General features: G+C 47.7%; 1 protein-coding gene across 1 annotated transcript; it reads right to left on the bottom strand.

Annotated features, from left to right (window-relative positions):
- Positions 1–1,678: 1,678 nt before the first annotated feature.
- On the bottom strand, positions 1,679–16,967 carry TGM4 (transglutaminase 4; the record flags this gene model as incomplete). Its single annotated transcript, XM_080364184.1, has 14 exons — positions 16,911–16,967; positions 11,818–12,006; positions 11,569–11,675; positions 11,147–11,276; positions 10,377–10,495; positions 8,861–8,968; positions 7,559–7,733; positions 6,912–7,050; positions 6,543–6,646; positions 5,438–5,689; positions 4,451–4,801; positions 2,966–3,135; positions 2,337–2,473; positions 1,679–1,820 (listed from the first exon to the last, which is right to left on the bottom strand). Exons 1-14 carry the CDS (start codon positions 16,924–16,926, stop codon positions 1,679–1,681), a joined length of 2,139 nt encoding a protein of 712 aa, XP_080220310.1. The 5' UTR covers positions 16,927–16,967.
- Between the last annotated feature and the right edge of the window lie 7,213 nt (positions 16,968–24,180).

Here is a 24,180-nt window from a genome sequence, read left to right as displayed (position 1 = left end):
GAAAACGGTCTTGTACTTCTTATCTGGTGTCTTCTACAGCAGGTTTTCTATGCAAGAATTTACATCTCTTAAAAAAAAGATATATATATGTTGCTGTTTGTAACTCCTTTTTATGCCTCCAGTCACTATTGTACTTATTAAAGGACTAATGCTCCATCTGCCAAGGCCCACCTGCTCTTCCCTTCCCTGCGGTCGCCGTGCAGACCCTGTGCCCGCTCTGTCTGGGGAGAGGGGCCCCTGCTCCCAGCCCTGTCACCACCGAGGTGGCCTTGCGGGGACCCAGCGTTACCATGGGGCACCAAGACACCCTGGGCAGAGGGGTGGTGGGGCCCGTTGAGTCTGACTTCCTTTTGTGGCCCAGCTGCCACCCTTGGGCGCTCTTCCAAGGGTTCCCTAAATGTTTGAAATGCAAAGCAGTGGGCAAACCTTTCTTTTTTTCCTCCTCCCTTTTTTTCCTCTTCTCTTTTTCCTCTTCCCTTTTTTACCCCTTCCCTTTTTTTGCCTCTTCCCTTCTTTTCCCCCTTCCCTTTTTCTCCCTTCTTTTGTTTCTCCCTCCCATTTCATGGGCTGGCATGTAACCAGTCATAGTTACTGGGTTTTGGTGGGGTTTGTTTGTTTGTTTGTTTGTTTTCCCCACTCTGCAGCCCTAATGCTTCAGCATTTGCCTTTTAAATAAACAATGACAACAACAAAACCCCCTGCGCTAATGTGTGGCTTCATTTCCTCTTTCCGCATGGAAATGCTGGAAACCCCAGTGCCTGACTGCCGCTGGCCGTGTTGTGACAATGCTGTGGAGCAGAGCTGTCCCTTGCCACCGGTGGGCTTGGGAGGTGCTGGGGTGTGCAGTTCAGTGTCAGGGCTGGGTGGACTCCAGATGTGTACAGCTGTTGTTTCCTTCAACTTGGCTGTGGCTGGAAGAACTCCAGATGTACATCACCATCAAGGTCCAACATGTAATCCAGCAGAATTCAGGGTGGAAGGGGAAGGACAGAGGTTTTATGTTTCCTAGGAAGCACTGGTAATGGTGCTGGAGATCGTACTTCTGCGAAAAATACCTGAAAAACTTCTAAATAAAATTGGGTGTGAGGAAAGGAAAATGTATGAAAAATGGTGTTTGGGGAAACTGCTAGGTTTGCTCTTTTTGTTGTCTAAAGACAAAAAAAGGTCCATGCCAGTACATTCCCCATCTGATGAACTAGGAGGGAGAGGGAATCGCCCAGGAGGGATTTGCTTAAAAAGTTTCTTGATCTGTGCAGCAGCCTGTGGTGTGATGAGGTCCCTGGGTGGCCTCCCATGTAGGACCACAGCCCAGGCAACCAAGCAGCTGCAAAACCCCTTTGGACTGACACCCATCACCAACCGATCAACACCTTTGTGAGCTCCAACCCCTGGCCGGAGGTGGGAATGTCCCCCCACAGGCTCAGAGCCATCCCAACTTGGCAATACCGTACAACCCAACCACACAGTAGATTTTAACAGCTTTTATTGAATCACAATGAACTGCAATCAACAGAACTGTGCCCTTTAAGTCAGTTTAATTCCCTTAGCTTAATGAGATTTTTTGCTCTTTACTTCGAGATTACTATCCAGCAATCAAGGAGGCCAGAAGTGCCCTTGACACGCAGCAGTGCAACGTGTTTAGCTGGGTCGCCATTTACACCCTGCTGAGGCACTGATTCTAGTTGATGATGGTGATCTTCTTCTCCGCAGAGATCCCTTTGAGCTGAGCTGAGGTCAGCTTGGCCACCATTTTCTTCTCTCCTAGTCTTGTTGGAGTGCAGATTACTTCAGACTTAATGATCCTGCCAGGCTGTACGTTCCTAAGGAGAAAGAAAAAACAAATAGCCCCAGCGTGAGTTATCATTTTTATTTGCCACATTTGAATCATTTTGCTTACAGAAATAGCTGCTGCTTGTGCTTAGGGTGTTTCCCTTCTCTGATGCCCAACATGCAGTAAGCGGGGCTCGGCATAGTGGTGCTGGCTGGTGGTCCCGGTGCTCCCTGGAAACCCTCCTAGACTGTCCCATACTGCTTAAACACTAAATTTGGGTCTGAAGGAAGCAGATGTGTTCATGCTGGCTGGGCTGTGCCCGGCATCACAGCAGGAACCTGGGGAGAGTCCCTGTCATGCCGAAATGTCCTGAGCAGGCCAACCTTTGCGTGGGTCTTTCTGCCGCTGGGATTGAGCCCAAATGTGGCAAGTTCTCTAACATGGTTTTCAAAGGGCTGCATTACTACACATCTCCTAACTGCTTCTTCAAGGGAAATTAAAAACAAATTTTAAAAAAAGAGAAACAAAGCAGAATCTCTGTTTCATACTGGGCTCATTGCCTTACCCCTGATCAAATGTTGTCATCTTAAATATGCCCAAGCCCTCCACCAGCAGCTTGCAGTTGTCCAGGGGCACATTCAGCTTGTTCTTGAAGATGAAGGCACAGGTGAACTCCTCATTCAGTTTGGCTGTTTCTGGCATCTGGTAGAGGAGGAAAGAGAGAAACAAACCGAAAGGCCAAGGATCAGAAAGGTAATAAAGATATTGGAGCTGCTGCCTGTTTGCTCCTTACCCCCAGTGTGGTGCGGGACAACCCCCCCTATCTTTTCCACCCTCCTGTGGCACCGTGTGCTTTGCCCCACCACCTATTTTCCCAGCTCTTCTCTCTGGTTTCTCAACCAGTTTTTCCTTCAGGGGTTAGAGCTGCAGTGTTGGAGATATGCCCCACACAAACTGTCCTCTTCCATCCCCTTCCCTCCAGCAGCCCCTGCCTGCCCATTTTAGATGGGGCAATAAAATCTGCATTTTGTGTGTGCTTTCAACCTTCAAACAAAGGTTGAGTAGCCAAATACGCTGAGGACTCAGCACCCCAGGAGGCAGCTGTTTAGGAGATACCCCCAGGAATGCTAACACCACCATGGTGTTACAGTGAGCAGGCCTTTAACCCTTGTCCCCAAGGAGCTTGGCTGGCACCTGGAGGGTGATGGGGGGGTACTCGAAGGGCATTGTTATCTCTTTGGTGAGTTTGTCTTCCATCCCCTGGACCTCAGCAATGGCAGTGACATGGACGAGCACTTCATCTTCCACGGAGGCCAGTGTCTTCATGTATGTGTCAGCTCCGATTTTCAGAGGAATCTGTGTCTCTGTAGGTGGAAAAACACAGCTCAGGGCTTCATCACACATCTGCAAACTGGATGGCAAATTTGGCTGTGATAGTTGGTGCCTCAGGGTGCAGAATGAGGCATATTTGCTGAGACCATCCAGCTTTTGGCCAGACCTGGAAGCCCCATGGGGGGAAGCCCCAGCTCAGCAAGTGGTACCTGGCACACACAGCCCATGGGAAGGGTGGCTGAGCACACACCGTCTCCCTGCCAAGCCAAGTGTCAGCTCAGGCTCATGTCCAGCATCTCAGCCGCGCTTGTCCCCGGCTGCCCTGGCACTCAGGAGGAGGCAGGGGAGCATGAGGTTGGGTACATTTAAGCCCATGTCCCCTGGGGTTTCTCTGAGGCACTACTAGCTATAAAATCAGCTGTTTTCCTTTCACTTCAGATTTTATCTTTAATTGCCTGGACAAACTTCCAGTGGCTCGGAAGAGCCCCAGAGTCAGCAGGGCTGGAGCCTGAATGTTGCTTTAGCTTCAAAGCTTCCTGGCTTCTGGGAATCAAAAAAAAATTATGCCTGTCCTTATCTCTAAACGTATGTTGCTACTCTTGCGTCCTACCCTGCTGCATTTTGACAGCTAGAGTATATGCTTGAAAACACCCAGCAATAACCAGCAGGAAAGATTTCTTTTTGTGCGAGTGACTCACACTTGGAATAAGCAAGTGCTGTTAATTATTCATCACTCGTTATTCTCTTGTTTAGCAAATTTCAGTCACATTGCTGGGGATCAGAAATGCAAACCAGGTTGCTCAAAGATACGCAACAAACAGCAAACAGCTCTTGGGATCGGCCAGGCAGCCATGAGGCTGAAATAACACTGAGCAGCATCACCACCAGCTGTTCAACATTAGAGCAGCAAGCAAAAGGAAAAAAAAAGAAAAAAAAAAGGCTGAAATTTCCAGCCATCTAAATCTTTTGTGGGATGTGACCCATATGGACACACCCAAAGCCTGCAGTGGCATCTTTGATGCTGACATGGTGAAGACAGGAAGGAGATGCTTGCACAGCAAAAACTTCTGTCTGCCCACTCTGATGTGTTTCTAACCATCTCATTGAAGCTGTGGCAGGAACAGGGCTTCTGTGTTTTGGCCCCCACTACGTTGGGATCCCAGTCTGTAACTGAGACTCCCAAATGTAGTAACAAGGGAGGCAGGTACCAGGCAGGTGATTTCTGCTCTTCCTGCGGTACAGAATCATGCACTCACCTACAGCAGAGCTATTATGAACCATCTTGAGTGAAACCCCCAACTGACACAGTAAATAGCCCACAGAACACAGCGACCTTTCTGTGCCTACCAGATTCGCCTTCAAGCTCGACAGTCTCCTTGACATATCCAAGACTGGCCTCAACTTTCCCAGTATAGGACTGCAGCTGACAGGAGCCAACAAGATTGATGGTCCATTTCCCAGGAGTAGAGGTCTTCACTGCAATGGCCAGTTCAAGGGGATTGCCAGGATGCAAAGGTGCTTTGTTGGTTATCTCAAGATGGAGCCCAGTCTCGGGGACTGGCTCAGGCGGGAGGATCTGATGACTTAATGACCTTTCAGCTATGGAATAAGCTGAAGCGAAGCGTGCACGAGGCATCATTCCTTCAGGACGTATGAAGGAGAGAGCTTTCTCCATAGACTCCCTTTCTTCTACGGAGCCTGGATGAAGAAAAAAGATGGGTGATAGCTGTACCCCAGTCTCCTCACTGAGAACCATCTTCCCTTTATTTATGCTTCTGCTGCTGAGCAAAGAGGATGTCAGGGCACCCCCAGCCTCTGCTCAGGAGACCCTCTTGGCTTACACTACCACCAGAACTAACTGTGGTGTTTTGGACTGGAAGAATTTCCTGAAAGGGGCACTTTTAAAGGATGGATGCTCTTAACTTTTTCAATCTAAGGTTTTCCTGCTCCTCACTGGGACAGATTTAACAGTCTAGCACAACACGGCTGGATCTGAGAACCGTGTGGAGGGAAAGCGGGGATTTTTGTTTCCAGTATGTTCTAAGGAATGAAAAGACAGGAAGAATGAAGAAATGAAGCAACAGTAAGCCAAATCACTATATGGGTCGCTCAGCCTGTTTCTTTCACTGATCCCAAAAGAGCAGCCTATGGGTGCCACTAGAGGCATGAAGATGCCCAGGAGCGGCACTGCTCCTTCAGGTCTCCACGCCTTACACAGGGTTTGCCACTGCAGCTACCCCTGTGGCTATCTCCTGGAGATAACATGTTGTGGGGTGACCTGTGGGGCCAGGGGGTCTCCTCTTTGTCACTACGTTAGGGGAAGGGGGCAGTCACCTTCAGGGAACTTGTACTGTGAAGTGATGTCTTCCCGCCTGTCTTCCCCCACGGCTTTTGTGCTTATTTTCACACCGATGCCTTCGGTCTCCGTGCTAATCCTGGTGAATTTATTCTTCCCGTTCACCTTCTTGACGATCCAGTAGACTTTGTCAGCATTCACTTCCGCATACACAAACTTGCCGTCAAAGGGCAAATACACATCCCCCTCTTTGACAGCCTTCACCGAACACGGACCACACTGGAACAAACCTAGAAAGTGCATTCAACACCATTTGCTTTTCCAGATATCAGCAGAGCCTCCAATTTTTCTTCCACCCTCAGACCCACCCAAGCAGGAACATGTGGCCATGGTAGTTGACTCTTACTAGAAAATATTCCTCCAAGTCAGCAATGAACTCCAAAAGCTCCAATGTATCCCGTAGCTATTTGGGCTTTTTTAGAGATTACCAAGGTCTGGTAAAAGCTTTTATGTGTTTCTCCTCATCTGATTAATTTTAAGGTTTCAAAGTCATGGCTTGGTGATGAAGTCAACCAAGTCCAGCCACCTGTGTTGATTTTCTGGCAACAGAAATTTTCTGGCTTTCTGCACAGCCTTGAGGATTAATGTTTTATTTCCTGCCTCAAATTCCCTGCATCTGTGCAGGGAGGGTAGTCACCAATTCTGGCAGCCAGTCCTCTCATTTGCCAATGAACAGACTCATGACTTCCTCAGGAAAGCTCTACAGAAAGCATCTTTACTGGGGAAAGCTGTGGCACCTCTTACTACAGACTGCTTTGAGCCCTCAGCTTCACCGAAGAGATCAAGGGATGGTGGAAAGAGAAATTAGCTCTGACTTCCAGCTATGAGCTCTAACCTCTGAAGGGACATTCATGTCCCCACAGCATCTCACAAGGCTGGCTTTCTGCCTGCTGAGAAATGCTGTTCCTCTCATCCCAGGCTGAGACAACAGGATTGAGACCTGCGTTTTAGGATGTTACTGCCCAAGTGTGTGAAGATGTGCATGGGCAGTATGTGCTTTGCTGACTGGAGACCATGGTTTTCATACAAAATGTCTCTGTCTCCACTAGGAGTTGTAGAAGAGCCTTTCCAGGCAAACCCTACCTTGACTTTGCTCCTGAGGGGTTGCATCAATTGCCTGCCAGCCACCAAACCCTGTTGGCAGGTCTAGCCGCCTCATCCAGGCTTCGTTCCACACGTGGAAGTTCCTGTGTGCATTTGGGTTGGAAAGAGAAGGAGTGAGCTGTTACAGCCAGAAGAGTCATGATCTCCTTTCTTAATCCTTTAGTAAGGGCATGATTTAATGGGGATTTGCGTGTAACCCTGTGAAACCCCAGGCTTTCCCTGTCTCTGGGGCAGCAAACCCAAAGTGGGAGGGAAATTCTCAGAGGAAAGGGTACTGGGGCTGAGAAACACAGTGCTGCAGGGTGGTTGCAGGGGAATGTAGGAAGCGTTAGCCCCCTTTGGCAGTACCAGACAGAATCGAGGGACATCGAGGTCAGCTTTTCTCCGACTTCATTCAGGTAAACGTCAACTCTCAGGTTCTCATCTGTATCGTGTGCAGAGTTGAAGTTGCTCACGCAGCGGGACGGGATCCCCAAGCAGCGCATAACTGCAGCACAAACAGACAAAACACAGGGTCACAAAACTGCTCAGGTTGGTGGGTGCATCTGGGGATCACCTCATCCGACCCCCCTGCCCACGCAGTGTCCTCTACAGCAGATGCCCAGGACCATGTCCAGGTGGCTTTTGAATATCTCCAGGGACAGAGACTCCACAACCTCTTCAGGCAATCTGTGCCAGTGCTTGGTCACCATCACAGTGAAAAAGCCTCTTTTCCCATGTTCAGACAGAACCTCCCATGTTTCACTTTGTGTTCATCACCTCTGGTGCTGTCACTTGGCACCACTGGCTCTATTTGCCCCACTCCCTGCTGTCAGGTATTTATACACATGGAGAAGAGCCCCTGAACCTTCTTTTCTCCAGGCTGAGCAGTCCCAGCTCCTTCAGCCTCTCCTTACACAACAGACCCTGACACCTCTGCTGCTCAGAGGCATGGTAATTTGGCTTACTAGCACAGTAATTAGGATATCAGGCAAGGGAGACAGTTCAATGCTTACCTGTAGTGAGGACTCCTGCGAAGACCCAGCATTGACCATAAGACACTGGCTTCTTAGTTTTGTAATACTGCTGCAAAATTGCAACACTCCCGATCCAATCCATAGGGGAGGTCCCATTGCCGTAATTCCCTGACCAGTTTCCCAGCACGACACCATTGTCATCATTGGCATTAACCTGTGGCCATACACACACATGCAAAGGGGAAAAATATGGGCATGAGGCTGAATGAGGCTTTAAACCCTGGGGTCTCCGCCCACCCTATGTCTCCCCAGGTTGCCACAGCTCTGTGGTACCCAGCAAGGCTGCTGGTGCCATCTGGGGGCTACCCTGGTTAGAAACCTGCCACCTGGATGTCTAGAAGGATGGCGCACTGCTACTTGGGGCAGACATAACGCACTCTACATCTTGCATCCTACAGCCCAGAAGTTCCAGAAGGGTTCCACTGCAAGAGAACAGTTGTCCCCTGAAACACAACCCTTGAGCTGGCTCTGCCAATGCAGCTGCTGGAGAAGGACAGCCACCGGGGGAGCTGCAAGCTTTGGAGACGGGGAGATGCTGTATTTCATAGAAACATTTTGGTTGGGAGACACCCTTAAGATCGAGCCCAACCATAACCTAACTCTAGCACTAAACCAGGTCCACAAGAACCTCATCTATACATCTTTTAAATGCTTCCAGGGATGGCGACTCCACCATTTCCCTGGGCAGCCTGTTTCACTGCCTGACAACCCTTTCCATGAAGAAATTTTTCCTAATATCCAATCTAAACCTCCCCTGGAACAACTTGAGGCCATTTCCTCTTGTCCTATCACTTGCTACTCGGGAGAAGAGACCAACACCCACCATGCTACAACCTCCTTTCAGGTTGTTGCAGACAGCGATAACATCTCCCCTCAGCCTCCTTTTCTCCAGGCTAAACAGCCTCAGTTCTCTCAGCTGCTCTTCATCAGACTTGTGCTCCAAACCCTTCACCATCTTTATTGCCCTTCTCTGAACTCTCTCCAGCACCTCTGTGTCTTTCTTGTAGTGAGGGTCCCAAAACTGAACACAATATTTGAGGTGCGGCCTCACCAGTGCCAAGTACATGGGGATGATCTCTTCCCTAGTCCTGCTGGCCACACTAGGCCATGCTCGCCTCTTCCCTACACCCAAAATACCTCTGGCTTTTTGCATGCAGTTACCCAAAGGAACCCATTTCAGGTGCATCCTGAACTGGTGTTCAAGGCCCCAGGGGAAAAAGAGCAAGTAACAAGGAGGAGGGAAAGCTGGAGTGGCAAAGCACTTCTCTGGGAGAGGCGTACCAAAGCAGACATGGCTCTGGACACAAGCACAGGATCCCTTCTACTGCCTGGCCTGAGTCCACTTTTGTCCATCAGATACATGCAGGCATCCAAGACGTATTCCTCAAACTGTTTTGGAGAGAAAGTGGAGACATTTTTATACACCGCTTTAAAACAAAATTAGCTCAATCACTACGAAGTCTATTTGAGTACTTGGAGGAAACTGTCTGACTAGTCTTAACTGTCAAACTTCCTTTATGATACTGAATTTTCAAGCCTATGGGAATTCTCAAAGCCATTCTTTCTAAAGAAGAGCTTAAACAGAGCCCCACCTTGGAAGACAAAAGTCTGTCTCATGTGTCTTGCAAACACAACTGGAACCTGACGCAGCAGTATTTACTCCTGTGAGTAGTCCTAAGTCACCTACGCCATCTCCCTGCAGCCCTGCAAATTACTCACTAGAGTAATGAAAATTTAAGAGCACTACAGATATTCAGCCTATTGACATAGGTACAAAATGAACCCTGGGAAAAAAATTGGTATATAAATGCAGATTATTACAGCAAAAGTTTCCTAATTAGCAATTGCTGATAAAACTTCCTGAGGTCCAATTCACAGAAATGTCAAATATCTGATCCAACAAAGCTTGGCAGAATATCAATATCAATTCTCATTGCTTACAGGCAGAATAAATATTAGGATAGGAACAGCCCTATGGACAATGCCCTTTGGCCCCTCCATGGGAAAGGCATCAGCATGAGCACTTTTGCTGGAGTCTCTGCAGCTTGAAATCACAGACTTATAAAACAAAATAAAAACAAGAAGAGAAAACAAAACAAAACAGATTCCAACATTTTTTTGGTGGGAAAGTCTGCCTGGGCAGGGTGCAGGATGCTTTGTTTGGGTGTCTGTGTGCTTTGTATGGGGTGCAAATAAACCTGCTCTGGCATCCACCTCTTATCTCTAGATGGAGTTATCTGGGAGGCAGCACAGAGGAACACCCTTCCTGGGAGGGGGGGCTGACCATGTCCTGTGGCCAACATTTCACCTCACAGTTGGGGAAGGCACCACTTGAACCATGACAACCTCTGCCAGTGCTTTTCCCGTATATTTTCCCAATCATGATGCAACAGCTAAATAATCTGATGGGGTTTTTTTCCCCCATCAGCCCTCTCTGTGGCTCAGGAGCTGCTTACCGACAGCTGCTGTGTTGCGTGAGAGCAGGGAGGGCTCCTTATGGGAATCTTTTTAACTAGAAATGGTCCATCCCCAGTTTCCCCATTCTTTGCCAGGGGTCTTGTGATCTGATTACAAACATGCCATTAAGCCCCATTCTGAAGCTGTGGCTGGGGGAAACACTTAAATATGCAGATTACTCTAAGCAGGTGAGCCTTCCCAGTGAAGCTTGCAGGATTATTCAAGCACATTGAGTTACTCATGGCCTTAAACTGCTTTTAGGTCTGATTCATTGAAATTAATGCGTAAAGGAGAAAGAGCAAATTAGGGTAATAACACCAGCTAGATAGCTGTATTTTACCTGCCCAAAATTCCAGGGTCTATTGTATATGTTGTATGCAGACCCAACATAGATGTAGCCTGTATCGTTGAGCACGTACTCGTTTCTCTGTGCCTCATCAGCCATGAAGACGACATCATCTGGAACAAAAAACCCCTCAGATGTCAGGTGGTTTGCACACAGGCTATACGAAGTTTTCCTTGGAAAGCTAAACTGGGGGAGTTGGTGGTCTGTTACATTCACACCAAATTATGACTGTGTATCACTCACTTTTTTTTTTCCTATCATGGAAGAATTTCCTAAAAGACTAAGCTTTATTTTACTTCTGTAGGTCTGTTGCTATATGACCATATATTATTTTAGTCTTATTTTAGTGAAAAGCTTCTTTCTGAACAAGTACTTCAGTGGATTAGGTAGACAGTAGAGGGAGCTGGGGGACAGATGCCAACCAGCAACACACATTTTTTTGTCTGGTTATTTTTTTTAATCTGGATTTTTAGCAAACCCAGTCATCTCAGTTAACATCTGCAGTGGCTCGGGAAAAGGAAACAGCAAGGGGTGACACAGAGGTGCAAACAGAGGTGACAGAGAGATGCCCCAGGGAGGAGCTGGCTCATTGCTATTGCCCAGCTTCCCACTGGCTCCATGAGGATGCTGATTCCATTGTTTTAGGGAGAAAAAGCAATGTATGCAGGAAAGAGAGGAGGAAAAATGTGAGGAAAAGCTCCCCCAGGGACAATCTCTGGCAGCAGTAACTATCAACCCACTGGCTGCTGGACCACCCTCCTTACCTTCGCACCAAGGATTGAACAAAAGGTAGATATCACCCATTTCAGGCTTGTAAATGTTAAACCCAGTCTTCACATTCAGGGTGTATTTTCCCACTGGAGCCCAGGGTGAGCTGATGACAGACAGCAGGCACTGGGGAGATGACAAAAGAGAGACGGCATGATGGACCCTCCAACCCAGCCACAGACGTCACAAGTACAGCATGAGCACTGATGGTAGTGGATGAATATGTGGAAGAGGGATGGGGCGCATCCTGCGTGTGCAGTGGGGGACCAATGAATCAAACAGGGTAAAGCTGCTGCCCACCCAAAATTACAGGGTTAAGGGAAGGCAGGACGGGGTATAAGGATTTGCTCTATTGCTCCCAATGGGCTCGGTACCCTCCACCATTGCCCCGAGTGGGAGCGCGGACCATGGGTTCTACCTGTGTGCCGCTGTTCTTGACGATGGAGACTTTCCACCCACCGAAGTCCGGCTGAAGCATCGGGTTCAGCGACATCAGGGTTCCCCTGATTTTCATTGGATTTTCACCTAGAAACAAATCCAACATGATATGCAGGAGGGTCTCATGGTTCTGCAATGACCATGAAATGCCAGGTGCAGGGACAGGCAGCTGGAGGTGGCTGGGGCTCTCCCACTTTGCCCAATGGCCATGGATGGCAGACACACTTACCGAGGCCAAAACGCAGAGACAACTTGTCGTTGGGCCTCAGCTCCCTGCTGAAGGTGAGCTCGAGCTGAAAGGGTTGCCCACGCCGCACCACCAGGTTCTTAATGTTGTATGCATCTGTGTGGTGCTGGCGGCAGTTCTGGCTCTTGCGAAAGTCAATCCCAGTGACTTTCAGATCGGTCTCTGGAAAGCCTTCAGCAGAGAGGGAGAAAGAAAAGAAAAAAAAAGGGGGGGGGTGTTGATGGTAAATTGCTCAATAAAGACAGGTTTTTTTCTTAATGGAGCCCTGTAGGTCATTAAATTAACTAACTATCCAGTGGTCTAGCACAAGGAATCACACCAAGGGTTGCCAGAGCTAATGGATGGTACAATAACTTTGATAATGTAAAATGTATTTATAAGGATAGGATAGGATAGGATAGGATAGGATAGGATAGGATAGGATGGAACGGAACGGAACGGAACGGAACAGAACAGAATAGAATAGAATAGAATAGAATAGAATAGAATAGAATAGAATAGAATAGAATAGAATAGAATAGAATAGAATAGAATAGAATAGAATAGAATAATACAATGTAAATACTTAGTATATGTATATAGAGATACAGAGAGACTCCTATTGCTGGGATGGGTTATGGAGGCTCTCGGTGGTGAGTGTGCTGCCACAATCCCCCCCGAGAAGGGATGAGCACCTGCCTCACCCTCTGACTATCTGGCCCTGGGTTGCTCGGACGTGCCTTTGCCTCCATCCCTCACTGCCCAGGGAGTCTGAGGGATGTTTGACCTCTGAGGTGGCCCTGGGTGAGTGGGGAATGAGCAGCTTGAGGGAGGCAGCAGCAGTAGGAAACGTAGCCTGAGGATTTCTGTCCCAGTCAGGCACCCAGCCAGCACCCCAGCACCTCTGTGTATGGGCAGCTGCCCACTGCGTGCCCTTGGGGCTGCTTCCTCGACAGCCAAAAGGCTGCAAACAAGATCTCACTGGTTTGGAAAGCCAGGTCTGCTGGCCCACTGCCTGCCCTTGCATGCTGCCAGCTGGCCGGGGGGCCAGCGGCCGGTAGCCAGCTCCACAGCCTGCCGCGGACCAGGAAGATGGCACAACTGCAAGTTTTGTTGCACTACTGAAAGTCTTTCTTCTCTGAGAGTCTTGCTTCCCTCTTGAAAGTGGAGCAGCAACAGCACATCCGCATCCCATCCCTGCAGCTGCTGTGGGGCAGCTCTGCTCCCCTGAGCATCTCACACAGGAGCCCATCAAAGGTCCTGACCAGTGCCCATGGTCCTGCCATGTCTCTGAGCCGTACCCTCCTTGCTCCCATCTGCTCAGCTGCTTTGTTGGTGGCAGCTTGTCAAAGCCAAGGCTGTGACAGCAAGTCATGTTCGCTGCATGCCTGTGCACACCTCCTTGAGTATTACAGATGTTTCTTCATTATTGCAGGTATTAAACAACAGTGATAGTAATAGTAATAGTAGTAGTAGTTATAGTAGCAGTAGTAGACAGGTGAAGAAAGTGCTGCTTGTCAAGGCACATTCACAGGTGATGCTCACAGGTGCTCCCCAGATAGCACAGGGCAGCTTAAAATTTAAACCTCACCATTGGGATTTTATCTCAGGATATTACTCTCTGCTCAAAGACTAGCCTTATATTATCCTTGAACACATCCTTCATGTTATAAAATAATAATTAATTTTAGCTTTAATTGCTTCTTACAAAACATAGTATACACAGTCAAGCTGGAAGTGTGCTGACATTTCACTCCCAACAATTGCTGAAATCTCCAATGTGTCTGGGATGCCACAAGCCTGGGTAATTGGACTCTTCAGGACACTGAAGCTGATACTTTCTATTTTCTCAAAAATTAGTCCCAAGTAATATCACAAGTGCCATTAATCAACCTCTTATGGAAATCTACATATGTGAACCTTTGCAAGTTTTTTTTGGTTTTGTTTTGGTTTGTTTTTTCCCAAGGACTTGGTTTCTCCTACTAAACAAGTACCAAAGGAAGGTTTGGGGCCAGGAGCCAGCTGTGCTGCAGAAATACTGCCTGTCTGGGGAGATGCTAAACATGGGGGACAGTGTTCTTGCCCTCTCCACGCCAAGTGGTGCTTTTGCTGTTCAACTTCAGCACAGTTTCGGACTCCATCAAGATTATTTGTCAGGTGCTTTTTCCCCATTCATTCCCAACACAGCACCTAATTTCATAGCATCCAGCATTTAAAATCACCGTCTCCCAGGCTGCTTTCCCCTCCTGTGACTCTGGATGGGAGCAAGGCTGAGAAAAGTGCTCAGGGCTGCAGCAAAGAAGCGAGGCTCTGAGAGGCACAACCTGACACTGTGCTCGAGCAAAGAGCAAAACTTGAGCAAAGAGCTTTTAAACAAAGATGGGGATTTGGGGTTTACTACATCAGGTTTTGGCAGGCTCCCCAGGTGTGGCAGGGAAAGCTGGAGCATGCCAGAACTGAGCTATATATCTTTGGAAGTGTCTAACCTGTCTTGTACCTGCCCATTAAATATTCTTAAAGCATGAATTCTGTGTAAACAGTAGGGAGTAACAATACTTCAAAAGCGCTTGGCTCATGACTGATTTAGAAGATATGGGAGAGTAAGGAAATTTAAATCCACTTGTGGTAACTTTGAAATTAGCCAGTCAAAGGAATAATGGTTAAAGAGATTAGTTCACAAAATGTCTTGACAGATTCACATGCACGACACCACGCAACCATGCTAACTCGAGTATCAACAAGAGCCATCCCTTATATTGAAGAGGCTGAAATCTGTTGATAGCTGCTGCAGCATGAGGGACACCACAAGCAGGGCTGGATCCAGGGCAGGCTGAAATTGGTGGCACTGTGACCTGCACTGGGTAGCGACTGCAGCCTTGAGTAAACTGAACTGACTGCCCATGGATCCCCACCAGATTACTACCTCCGTGTATTTCTTCTTAGTAAGTATTTAAACCATATTTATCTTGATTACATAGCACTTATCAGCAGTACAGCAAATAGACTTAAAATTAACCATCACCTTTTGCTAACTGATTTAATTTTTGAGCGCTTTTCATTCGATTGCTGACTGCCAGATACCAACTTCAGGTTGATTTGCACAATGGGGCAGGGGTGTGTATGTCAAAAAAATTCAGCTGAGATTGCTTAACTCTCTTGTAAAGCATGAAAGGGAAGTGCATCTTCCTCAGTGTTATCAAATCTCCGGCCACCAAAGCTGCTTGATCCTTGTTCCTTATGGAAGCCCTGGTGCTGGGTTGAGGAGCTACGAGAAGCCAGTCCTGGCAATGGATGAGGCCTTTGGCAGCATGTATGAGCTGGATGCATAGGATGGCTGTGGGAAAGGGCCCTGGGGAACCCATTCTTCCAGCATTTCCTAATGTAGGGACTGCATTTTTATCCCTTGTTTCTGGAAATCACCAGTGTTGAGGATGCAGAGAGTAAAAACCGCAGAGAACAGCTGCCTTGCAATATGCTGTGACAAAGCAGAGCGCGATGCCAAAGACCTGTCCCTGTCAATGGTGCTGCACTTATTTCTGTGCAAACACACCTGTGATACCCTGTGATGCAGCTGGCACAATGTCCCGCAACAAGAAATGCCGTGGAGTGAGCCAGCGGCGCGCCCATCGCTGCGTCCAAGGGGATGTGGCCGCTGCCTGCCCTGCCTGGGCAGCCCTGTGTGCTGATTTTGGCTTCCTGCTCTGCCTCCTGGCTGGGGCACGGGGCCAGGCACCCACACACCCTGTGCCCGGCTGCCTGCAGGCACCCCGGTTTGCCAGTATGGGAATTAATGATTTACAGCAGAGCTGAGCATGCCGAGAATGGGACCACTCAGGGGATGGAGGCTTGAGCTACAAGAGGCAGCCCTGGCCGCGCTTGCTCCTGGGGCAGGCCAGGAGCAAACCCAAATCCTGCCGTATAACTTTCTTTTTCCTCCTCCTTTTTTTTTTTTTTTTTTTTTTTTCATTTAGAAGAAATTTCAAGACAGTATATTTCTTTTTATTTCCTAGTTCCATGCTTTATCCCTTCTAGAGCTCCTTCCTAAACTAACCCACTGGCCCCATCGCATGCGACCTCCCTGGAAAGATGTTTAGAGCTTCGAGAGCACAGCGATCACCCAGAACAAAAATGGGGACATGAGGCCTTTGCACTGGTGAGAATCTGAGGCGTTTTTTCCATAAGTATGAGGTGATGGGGTTTTAAAAAATATTAATAGAGAGCAGAGCATTTCCAGCATGCCTGCCTTCAGTGGGAATAAGGACTGCTCAGAAGGTAAGTGGGATGCGAGTTGTAGTTTTGCAAGAAAGAGCAAAATTTGGACATATATATTCATTGCTCGCCCTTGCCCAATCTCCAGCAAACACTCTCTCATATCCCAGAGATGTGAGATCACATGCCAAAGGTTCTGCTGTCTGAGACTTTCTGGAAAACTTCAGCTCATCCACACTCAAAGTATGGAGGTGTGAAATGGTGGGTCTCAGAACACTGTCAGGACATCTCTACTCTCCTGATAGCTGCGGAGACCGTCTCCCAGCTCCGCTGCAGGCATGAAGCAATCCGCGTGCAGAGCTGCTCTGGTACGCCCCAAACCCCATGGGTTCTGGGCATCCTGGGGTTGGGCTGGCCCCAGGAGTGGTGGTGGTTCAGCAGCTGCCAGAGGAGTGACTCAGGCACCTTTCCAGGTAGGTGCAGGATCTTCTGACCTGGGATGCAACTCAAGTCCCAGTAAATCCCAGCTATTCAGCTATTTTGGAACTTCTGTCAGATGGGATCAGCCATCACTAAAGAGCAATAATCTGAAGGATTCAGTAGTTTGAAAGAAATTCCTTTTACCTTGACACAGAACAAGTTTAGAAAAGCTGCATTTCTTTCCTATTATCACCTATAGAGCCAGACGTCTACAGGTTGATGAAAGGTGGGTTGCATTTTTCAGTTGGTTTACCAATCCATCAAAATCAGAATTTTCACAGTCAGAACAAACCTACTCCCTGTGAGCTACTGAAACACCTTTTCCAAAAGTATCACCCATGGCAGAGAGTGAGAAACCCTCCCTGAACATCTAACACGAGCTATCATATGGAGCATTAAAAACTCACCAATGTTAAAGCTCATGGTTCTTGTCGGTGTTTCGACGTGAGGTGCCTGCGATGCCGGCAGCTTCTAAGCTCCTGAATAGCCTCTGCCACTGGCTTCTGAGCATGCAGAAGGAAGGCTGGCTGCCCTTTTTATCAGCCTCTTGCTCTGAGGTGTCAGCAGGGCCGCTGCCAAGGGGGTGGTGTTTAGAGAAAGGAAGTTCCTGGGGAAAAAAAAAATGACTACAACTCCCTCTGCACATAGTCAGACCCTGAAAATCAGCGAAACTTAAATCCCGACTCACATGGCAGGTGGATTTACACAATCAGATGACAAGTGGACAGATCCTTCACTGACAAACAGTAATATCATGGGCTGGATGAGTAACAGGAATGCACCTATGCCCTAACATCCAGGTTACCAGGATTGCAACTCGATGGGCAAACTTTTCAAGGCAGCCGATAAACATCTAATTCTTAGAAAAACAGAGTTCCCCATCAGGACCGATGTGACTTTCTTTGAAGTCAGTAAGATTTTTATCATCGTGTTTGGGACAGAAACACTTGAGGCTGTGGGCTAAACATTTACACATGTGGGTTGGAAAGCCCAAGGATCCTGGTGCTGACCCCCTCCCCATGGGGTCACATGGGTGCCAGGGGAGATAGCCCAGTGGGAGCATCGGATGGGAATGAGAAGAAACAGGTCATGTCCAGGAGGAGCAAGAAATGTGGCGGATCAGGAGCTGTTCACTGGCTCCTCTTTGCTGACAGCTGTACCAAAGGTCTCAGCTCAGGAGGCAGCTGGAGCCCACATATCCCACTGCCACCCTGGTCCTCAGGGTGACCAAAGATGGAGACATGAGTCTACCCCACAGAGAGGAGAGCTGGTGGCACACATCAGCAGTGACATGGGCACGGTGGTCAGAAAGAGATACAAACATGTCCCCAAATACACAAAAGTAAAGAGGCAGCTCAGCTGCAGGAGCAGCCTCAGCCCCCCGATGCCTCCCTTCATGGCAGAAGGCCAGGCTCCAGCAAGGCAGGACTCAGTCTGCAAGGCTGGTGCATCTACACATAGGATTTCTCTGAACAAGATCTTCCTGTGGAAGCCTTCAAAGGCACCGAATTTTCTCCATCAGTTCAGGTAGCTATGTATTTACTTTAGGAGGACTATTTCATTTGGAAATGTTGGTACAAGCTAGGTGCTGAGTTAGCACATCCCACCCTTCGGGCATGTCACTGCCTGCTGGCTGGAGTATGTTTGGTGTCCTTAGTTGAGAGCATGACTAGCGCATCCCAGGGCACTGAGGGTTCAGTACACATCTATAATCTTGCAGGACATCTGCATGAACATCTGAACCGCCAGCGTTCTTAGTAGATGGAGTATCGCTCACCTTCAGCACCAGACAATGTGCTGGCAAGTACATATTTCACTACTGCAAACAACACTACAACCCCATTTTACCTTCCAGTGTTGCTTTTCATCTGCATTTCTTTCCTTCTAGAAGGTGAAAGATGTTGCTTAAAACCAGCATAGCATGAAGTATATGTGGAATGTCAACACAACAAAATAACCAATAATACATGTAATCTGAACATTTACAATGTATACTACTGGTTTCCACTTAACCGCAACAACAGAGTAATCCACTTCATCTGAAGGCACTGAGAATAGCTTTCTAATTGAGTCTCAAGCTGTTATATACACATCATTCCACGCTTGGTTGGAAGCAGCCTAAATAACATCGACACAGGAGTCCTACAGCAAAAACTACAGATTTTTGAAAACAGGAACAGGTTGATGTTGATAATGTTTTGCTTCTGAAAACATTTTATGTAGGTGCATGCTAGAGGGTTGGTGATGGAGGCAGGGCATGTACTCATCAGTGACCGTCACATTTCCAGTCCTATAGGGTTTTGCAAAAGGCTGATTTCAACAGCATGTGTGTCCTGGCCCTCATTTGGAACCTCAGAGTTCTAGGAAAGAGTGTGCAAGTTAGATGGGTGTGGGTTTTGCCCTGCCATGAACCTATTTCGTCTTGAAGGTGGCTGACCTTTTCACTGTCTACAGGAACTTCTGGTTTATGCCAGTGGACAGCATCTAGCTTTCAGTTCTCCTTTTATTTTGTGCAGCTGCTGGTCTTGCCTGCTCCCATTATCTTTCTCTGTGCACTGGTAGTATCTCAATTCATGGCAGCAATCCTGGCATATGGTACAACGCTCCTGCATGAGCTTCCTTCCATTGCTCGCACAAGCTTTCCGTTCTAGGAAGGGCCATTGAACTGTAATACCCTGTGAGACAGCTGTTGGCATGGGCTGAGAAAGGGGATTTCAACTCAAACTGCAGGAACATTTTCTCAAAGACATGGTTTCAGCTTGTTTCATGTTGTCAGCAGGTGATTTCTGTCTGTCCTACAGGCAAATCTCCTTTTTTCTTTGCTGGCCACAGTGGCAGCAGCGTGGCTTTTTTTCTTCTTCCTTGGTGAAGCTATGAAAACTAGCAGCTCTTTTGATTTTTTTCTCCTAAACAGTTACAATAGTTAATTGTTTCAATCTACCTTGTAATAGTATACTCTTCTAATTAACAGAGGCAGGTTACATTAATATTTTTTGCAGGCAATATCTCCAGCCTATTAGCAATAACTTCAGCAACTCACTTCCCAGCTTGCAAAATCAGGCACCAGAGGCTATCAGCTGTATCTGCATCTATCTGCTGCATGGTAAGTCACCTTATTAGCTGGCATAAGAAGGTAGTAAAACACAAACAAATAAAATCAGAATTCCCCAGCGGGCTGCTCCCCTATTTACAAGCTTGCCCTCTGTCTCAAGTTTTGTTTAGTCTGTGTATCAAAAATGACAAGAACAAGTCAAGCTCCAGAGCATGACCATAGATATTGATGTCAAGTAGGAGGGACATGAAGTGCAAACCAGTCCTTAGCTTTACAGTTTTATTCACCTGTGGGCCCATATCTAGTTATGGAGAAGTTGTCTTTTATAATAGTAATGTGGTGACCTACATTTTTTATGGCCATCTAAGACTTCAGGTTGCTTCTGTTTTGATTTTTTTTTAGTTCAGTATTTCCAGTCAGAGTAACACTCAAAATAAAACACAGATCAAAAGCAACACAGGTTTCCTTTTTGATGCCCTGGAAATGTGAACTACTCCTTCCAGTTGCCCTGCAGTGTTGCTCAGAGGTGCTAAGGGGTGAGCGGAGCATCCACTGAGGTACACACATGTACAGCCCATGCCTGGGTCCTGAGAGGTACCACAGCGATGAGGTGCCTTCCACTGGCCACAACAGGACTGCTCCCAGGTGTACCAACTAGTATGTGTTGAGTCCTTCCTGAATGACAGCCTAGGGAATGATAAGTAATGAGAAGTCTTGAGGGGATAAAAAGAAAAAATAAAACAAAATCCACAGATGAAGAACAGCTGAAGATCTGGTCCATCTCTTTTGAGCTGGACGTATTCAATGTGCTACATTGTTCCTCCCCTCACTATTTCATCACGTTCGTATCTTGGTCATTAAGAGTTTCCTAGCAGTGAGACACATCTCATCCACGTAATGACATGGACATGTTGTGCTGCTGTTAATCTGAAAGGAGTGCTGATCTGATCACTTCTCACTCATGTACACCAACCATGGGCTGTGACAGTGGCCTGTCAGCTATGAACCGAGGGCACCTCATGTTCCTGGCAGGCAGATTCTCTTCTGCTCTTACATGAGCCAACTTGTGGCAGGCAATCGGACGTCAGGGGTTGATGCAAGATGGCCAAGCCCAGATCTTAACTGATTCCAAGTCATCTGGCCCCAGCTAACTGGTAATGAGTCTCTCTAAGGCAAATACCAGAGAAGTGATTGATACCAATAAAATAATTGCTGAAATTCCATTGTTTCCTTCTCACTGAATTTTGAAAGAGGTTTTTGAACCCGAAGTTAAGCATGCAGGTGACTAGCTGTGGGCACTTACTTCCAGAAGGAATGAAAACCACGTTGCTCTGTGCCCAACCCAGCACCACCTAGGGAGTCTGCCCCTGAAGAAGGCAAAGACGAAGCTAAAACAGAGATCACGACTACACATATACCAAATGCAGGCTTATAGCCCTGTGATCCCCACTCAGGCAAAACACTCTTGCATAGTAGCACTTTCCCTGTCCTGAAAGAGAAGTCCTGTGGTCATCACAGGAAATTGAGGTTTTATGCCAGGCCTTCTCAGAAAAATACAGAGTTGCCTCACAGCAAGCCAAAATGCTATAATGTTAAAATATCTTTTCAGGTTATTTTTCAAGACCCTTTTCTCCTTCCCTGGCTGAGATGCAAGAGGTAAAATTGCAAAATCAGTCTAGATATAAGGAGTGACTATGTATAAATGTCGAATTTGGGATTTCAGTCCTATGACAGCTTGACCTTCAACTCTGGTACAACTGTTGCACTGGAAATAACCAAATAAATTATGTTATATATTACACTAAAATGACTCAGGATAAGATACTTCTGCTTCTCACAAAATACTTCTTTGGAATTTCGTGCAAGAAATTACAAGAAAAGATCTCCATTGTGTCACTTCTTCCAGTCAGACACTTTTTTCTAAAAATAAAATTGCCCCCTTTTTGAACCAAAGGAACCCGCCAGTATCTGCTGTGTCCTTGTGGGCAGGAGTTCCTCAACTGAATGACACACTGTAGGAGAAGGAAGCTCCTCTGGCTTTGACGCTGTTGCTTGCTAACTTCTCCTGCAGCCCCCATCCTTGTGGTAGAGGAGACAGTCAACAGCTATGCCAACTTACTTTCTCCATGCAACTCATGGTCTTCTCAGCCTTTGTTACAAAACACTGCCACCTCTTTTCCATACTGAACAGTCCTAGCCTGCTAAGTTGCTTCTCATGACTTTGTCCCACACCATCAAGAGACCTAAGGTGGGGAGAAGGACCTCCCACCACCACCACGTGATCCTGCAGCCCACAGCGTGCGCTTGGAAAGGGTCCAACGGGGTGGGTACAGTTACTCCAGGGCCGTATCCACCCTACTGCCACTGACCCATACACACTAGCTTCGAGTGTGCATGTATGACCACACTGACTGATTGCAGTGTGGACACACATCCACAGACTACACCTAAAGCAAACAATATGAAAAGGTATGAGGAAAAATAAAGCAAAAGAGGGCTGCAAAAAATAAATGGTAAGGGCAAGGAAATCAAAAGCGCAAATATTGAATCAGGGATAAAATAGTTTATCCACATATTAAAAACACCTTCAGAGAACAAGGAAAACACTGACAGAATACCTTCCCACCTACAGGATATGTATTTGGTTGCACATGTCTAAGTGAGAAAACAGAAACTTGCATGTCAGGGTCTTCAAGCAACAGCTTCTCCCATCTGTCTGTGTGGGTGTGTGTGTCTGTACACATACAGATGTACACAGTCTACAGACTACAGGTCACATTGTGCCATGCTGCATCGGCACCAGCCAGCAGCGTGACTGAAATCTCTACGTGGTGGGAAGGGAGAACATTCCTAGATCAGCAGGATTTGGGGAAAGGAGCTGGCCCTGCCCAGTGTTGGAGACCTGGCTCATGTGCTGCATGGGAACGGGTTCAAAGGCTTGGGCCCACTCCTGGACATGCAGAAGTCATGTGTGGCAGCCTCCTTGGTATGATGGGGTTGACTGAGGGCAGGGATCTGTGGTTACTTGGACTGAAGAGCAATCAAGCCAGCACACTCCCGCTCACCTCTCTTTGTAGCACCCAGGCCATTGCCCTTAGCAGCAGTCAAGATGCTCTCACCTTGGCTGGCAGCTGGAGGAGCTCCATGCTCACCAGGGTTTCTTAGTAAGCATCTTCATACAGCAATGGTTCCTGGCAGAGCCATGCCTGTCAGTTGCCTAACTCAGGAGTGTCCTAAAAGGAACAAGTCATTCAAAATACCTCCTCTCTGGATGAGGAAACAGTTGCTTGGCAGGAGGAAATGTGGAATTTGTAATGCCTCATCCTTCCCTGGGGCACTGCTCATTTCTCCCTAAGTTTTGCCTTAACTCACTGAAAACAATTAGGTTCGAAGCCTTGGCTGATGTTCAGACTGTGCTCAAGCACCAGGAGCAGGTCACGGTGTGAAGCAGAGTTGTGCAACTCATGCTGCAAAAATGAAGAGGCTGTGCTTATGTCAGGGGAGGAGGTGAGCTGCTCGTGCGGCCAAACCCCAGCCCCGGCTCCCACAGGTGGGACGAAACCCCAGCCCATAACGGCCTCTGAGCAAGCGAGGCTGAGCACTGGGTTCAAAATGTACGTGTCTCCAAAAAGGGATGGTACCATCTGCCACACCCCATATACTGCTGCTCCTTCCATCCCTCCCGTCCCACTTATTTCCGTTGTTGTAGTGGAGTCTCTGTGCCGTGCAAGACCTGTGTAGGGGGGGAGCAGGGTGTGCATCACCTCCCCGCAGCGAAACGGGAGCGAGAGGCCCAACCCAGGAGCTCCCCAGGCATTAACCCAAAACCAGCAATCCCTCAGGATTTCAAGGGCGTGTACTAGCCCCAGGAGCTGCTTATGAAGCCTTGGCAATTAGTACAGCCATTCACAGCCACTTTTCCTCCAACCTTGAGGAAAATTCAAACCAGCTAAGATCAGAAACTAAAAAGCTTCCTTGGAGCATAAAAAGAGTGGCTGGTTGGTTGCTCAGCAGGGCAAAAAATGTTCTATGTCAAGTGCTATTACTGGACATGGGTTGTTGCAGTGCTTCATGCAGCTATCGGACAGAGCACTACAAGGTTCAGGCTTCCTGGTCCTTTGGTCACCACATGCTGGACTGCTGCAGCTGGTCAGCATTACCCTGTCCTGGAAGCCACCACCAGCTTTGCATGTAGCAGGATGTCTCCTCAATCAGCAAAGATTCAAATGCACAAAGTAGTTCAGAATCAGCAGCCAAGTATGGGGGGGTCCTTTTCCTTTCATAACAGTGTGTTTGTTTTCAGACTACAAATGCAAGTGTTCTGGTTTCTGTGGTTAGCCAACAAGCCTCTGGTGGCCTAGGTCTGTATGGCATCTCAAGGAGGAACCTGCTTTCTGTGGTACAGCAGCGTTTAATAGGAACTGACAAACTTGGAGGCAAAAGGGCAAACCAGCTGGTTTTGGTGTTGCCCAAGAAATCCAGCCACAGGTCACAGAAAGGTCAACCTCCTGCCCAGATACAATGGTCACCAACACGAGATTGGGTCAGTTGAGATCTAGCTAAACCTCAAGAGTCTCCATGGGTGGAGAATCTGCTGCCTCTCCGAGCAGTGAACATCCTGGTGA

The sequence above is a fragment of the Nesoenas mayeri genome (assembly GCF_963082525.1).
Source record: "Nesoenas mayeri genome assembly, chromosome: 2".
In the NCBI taxonomy this organism is placed as follows: Eukaryota; Metazoa; Chordata; class Aves; order Columbiformes; family Columbidae; genus Nesoenas; species Nesoenas mayeri.
This window is presented reverse-complemented; position numbering and strand designations above follow the sequence as displayed.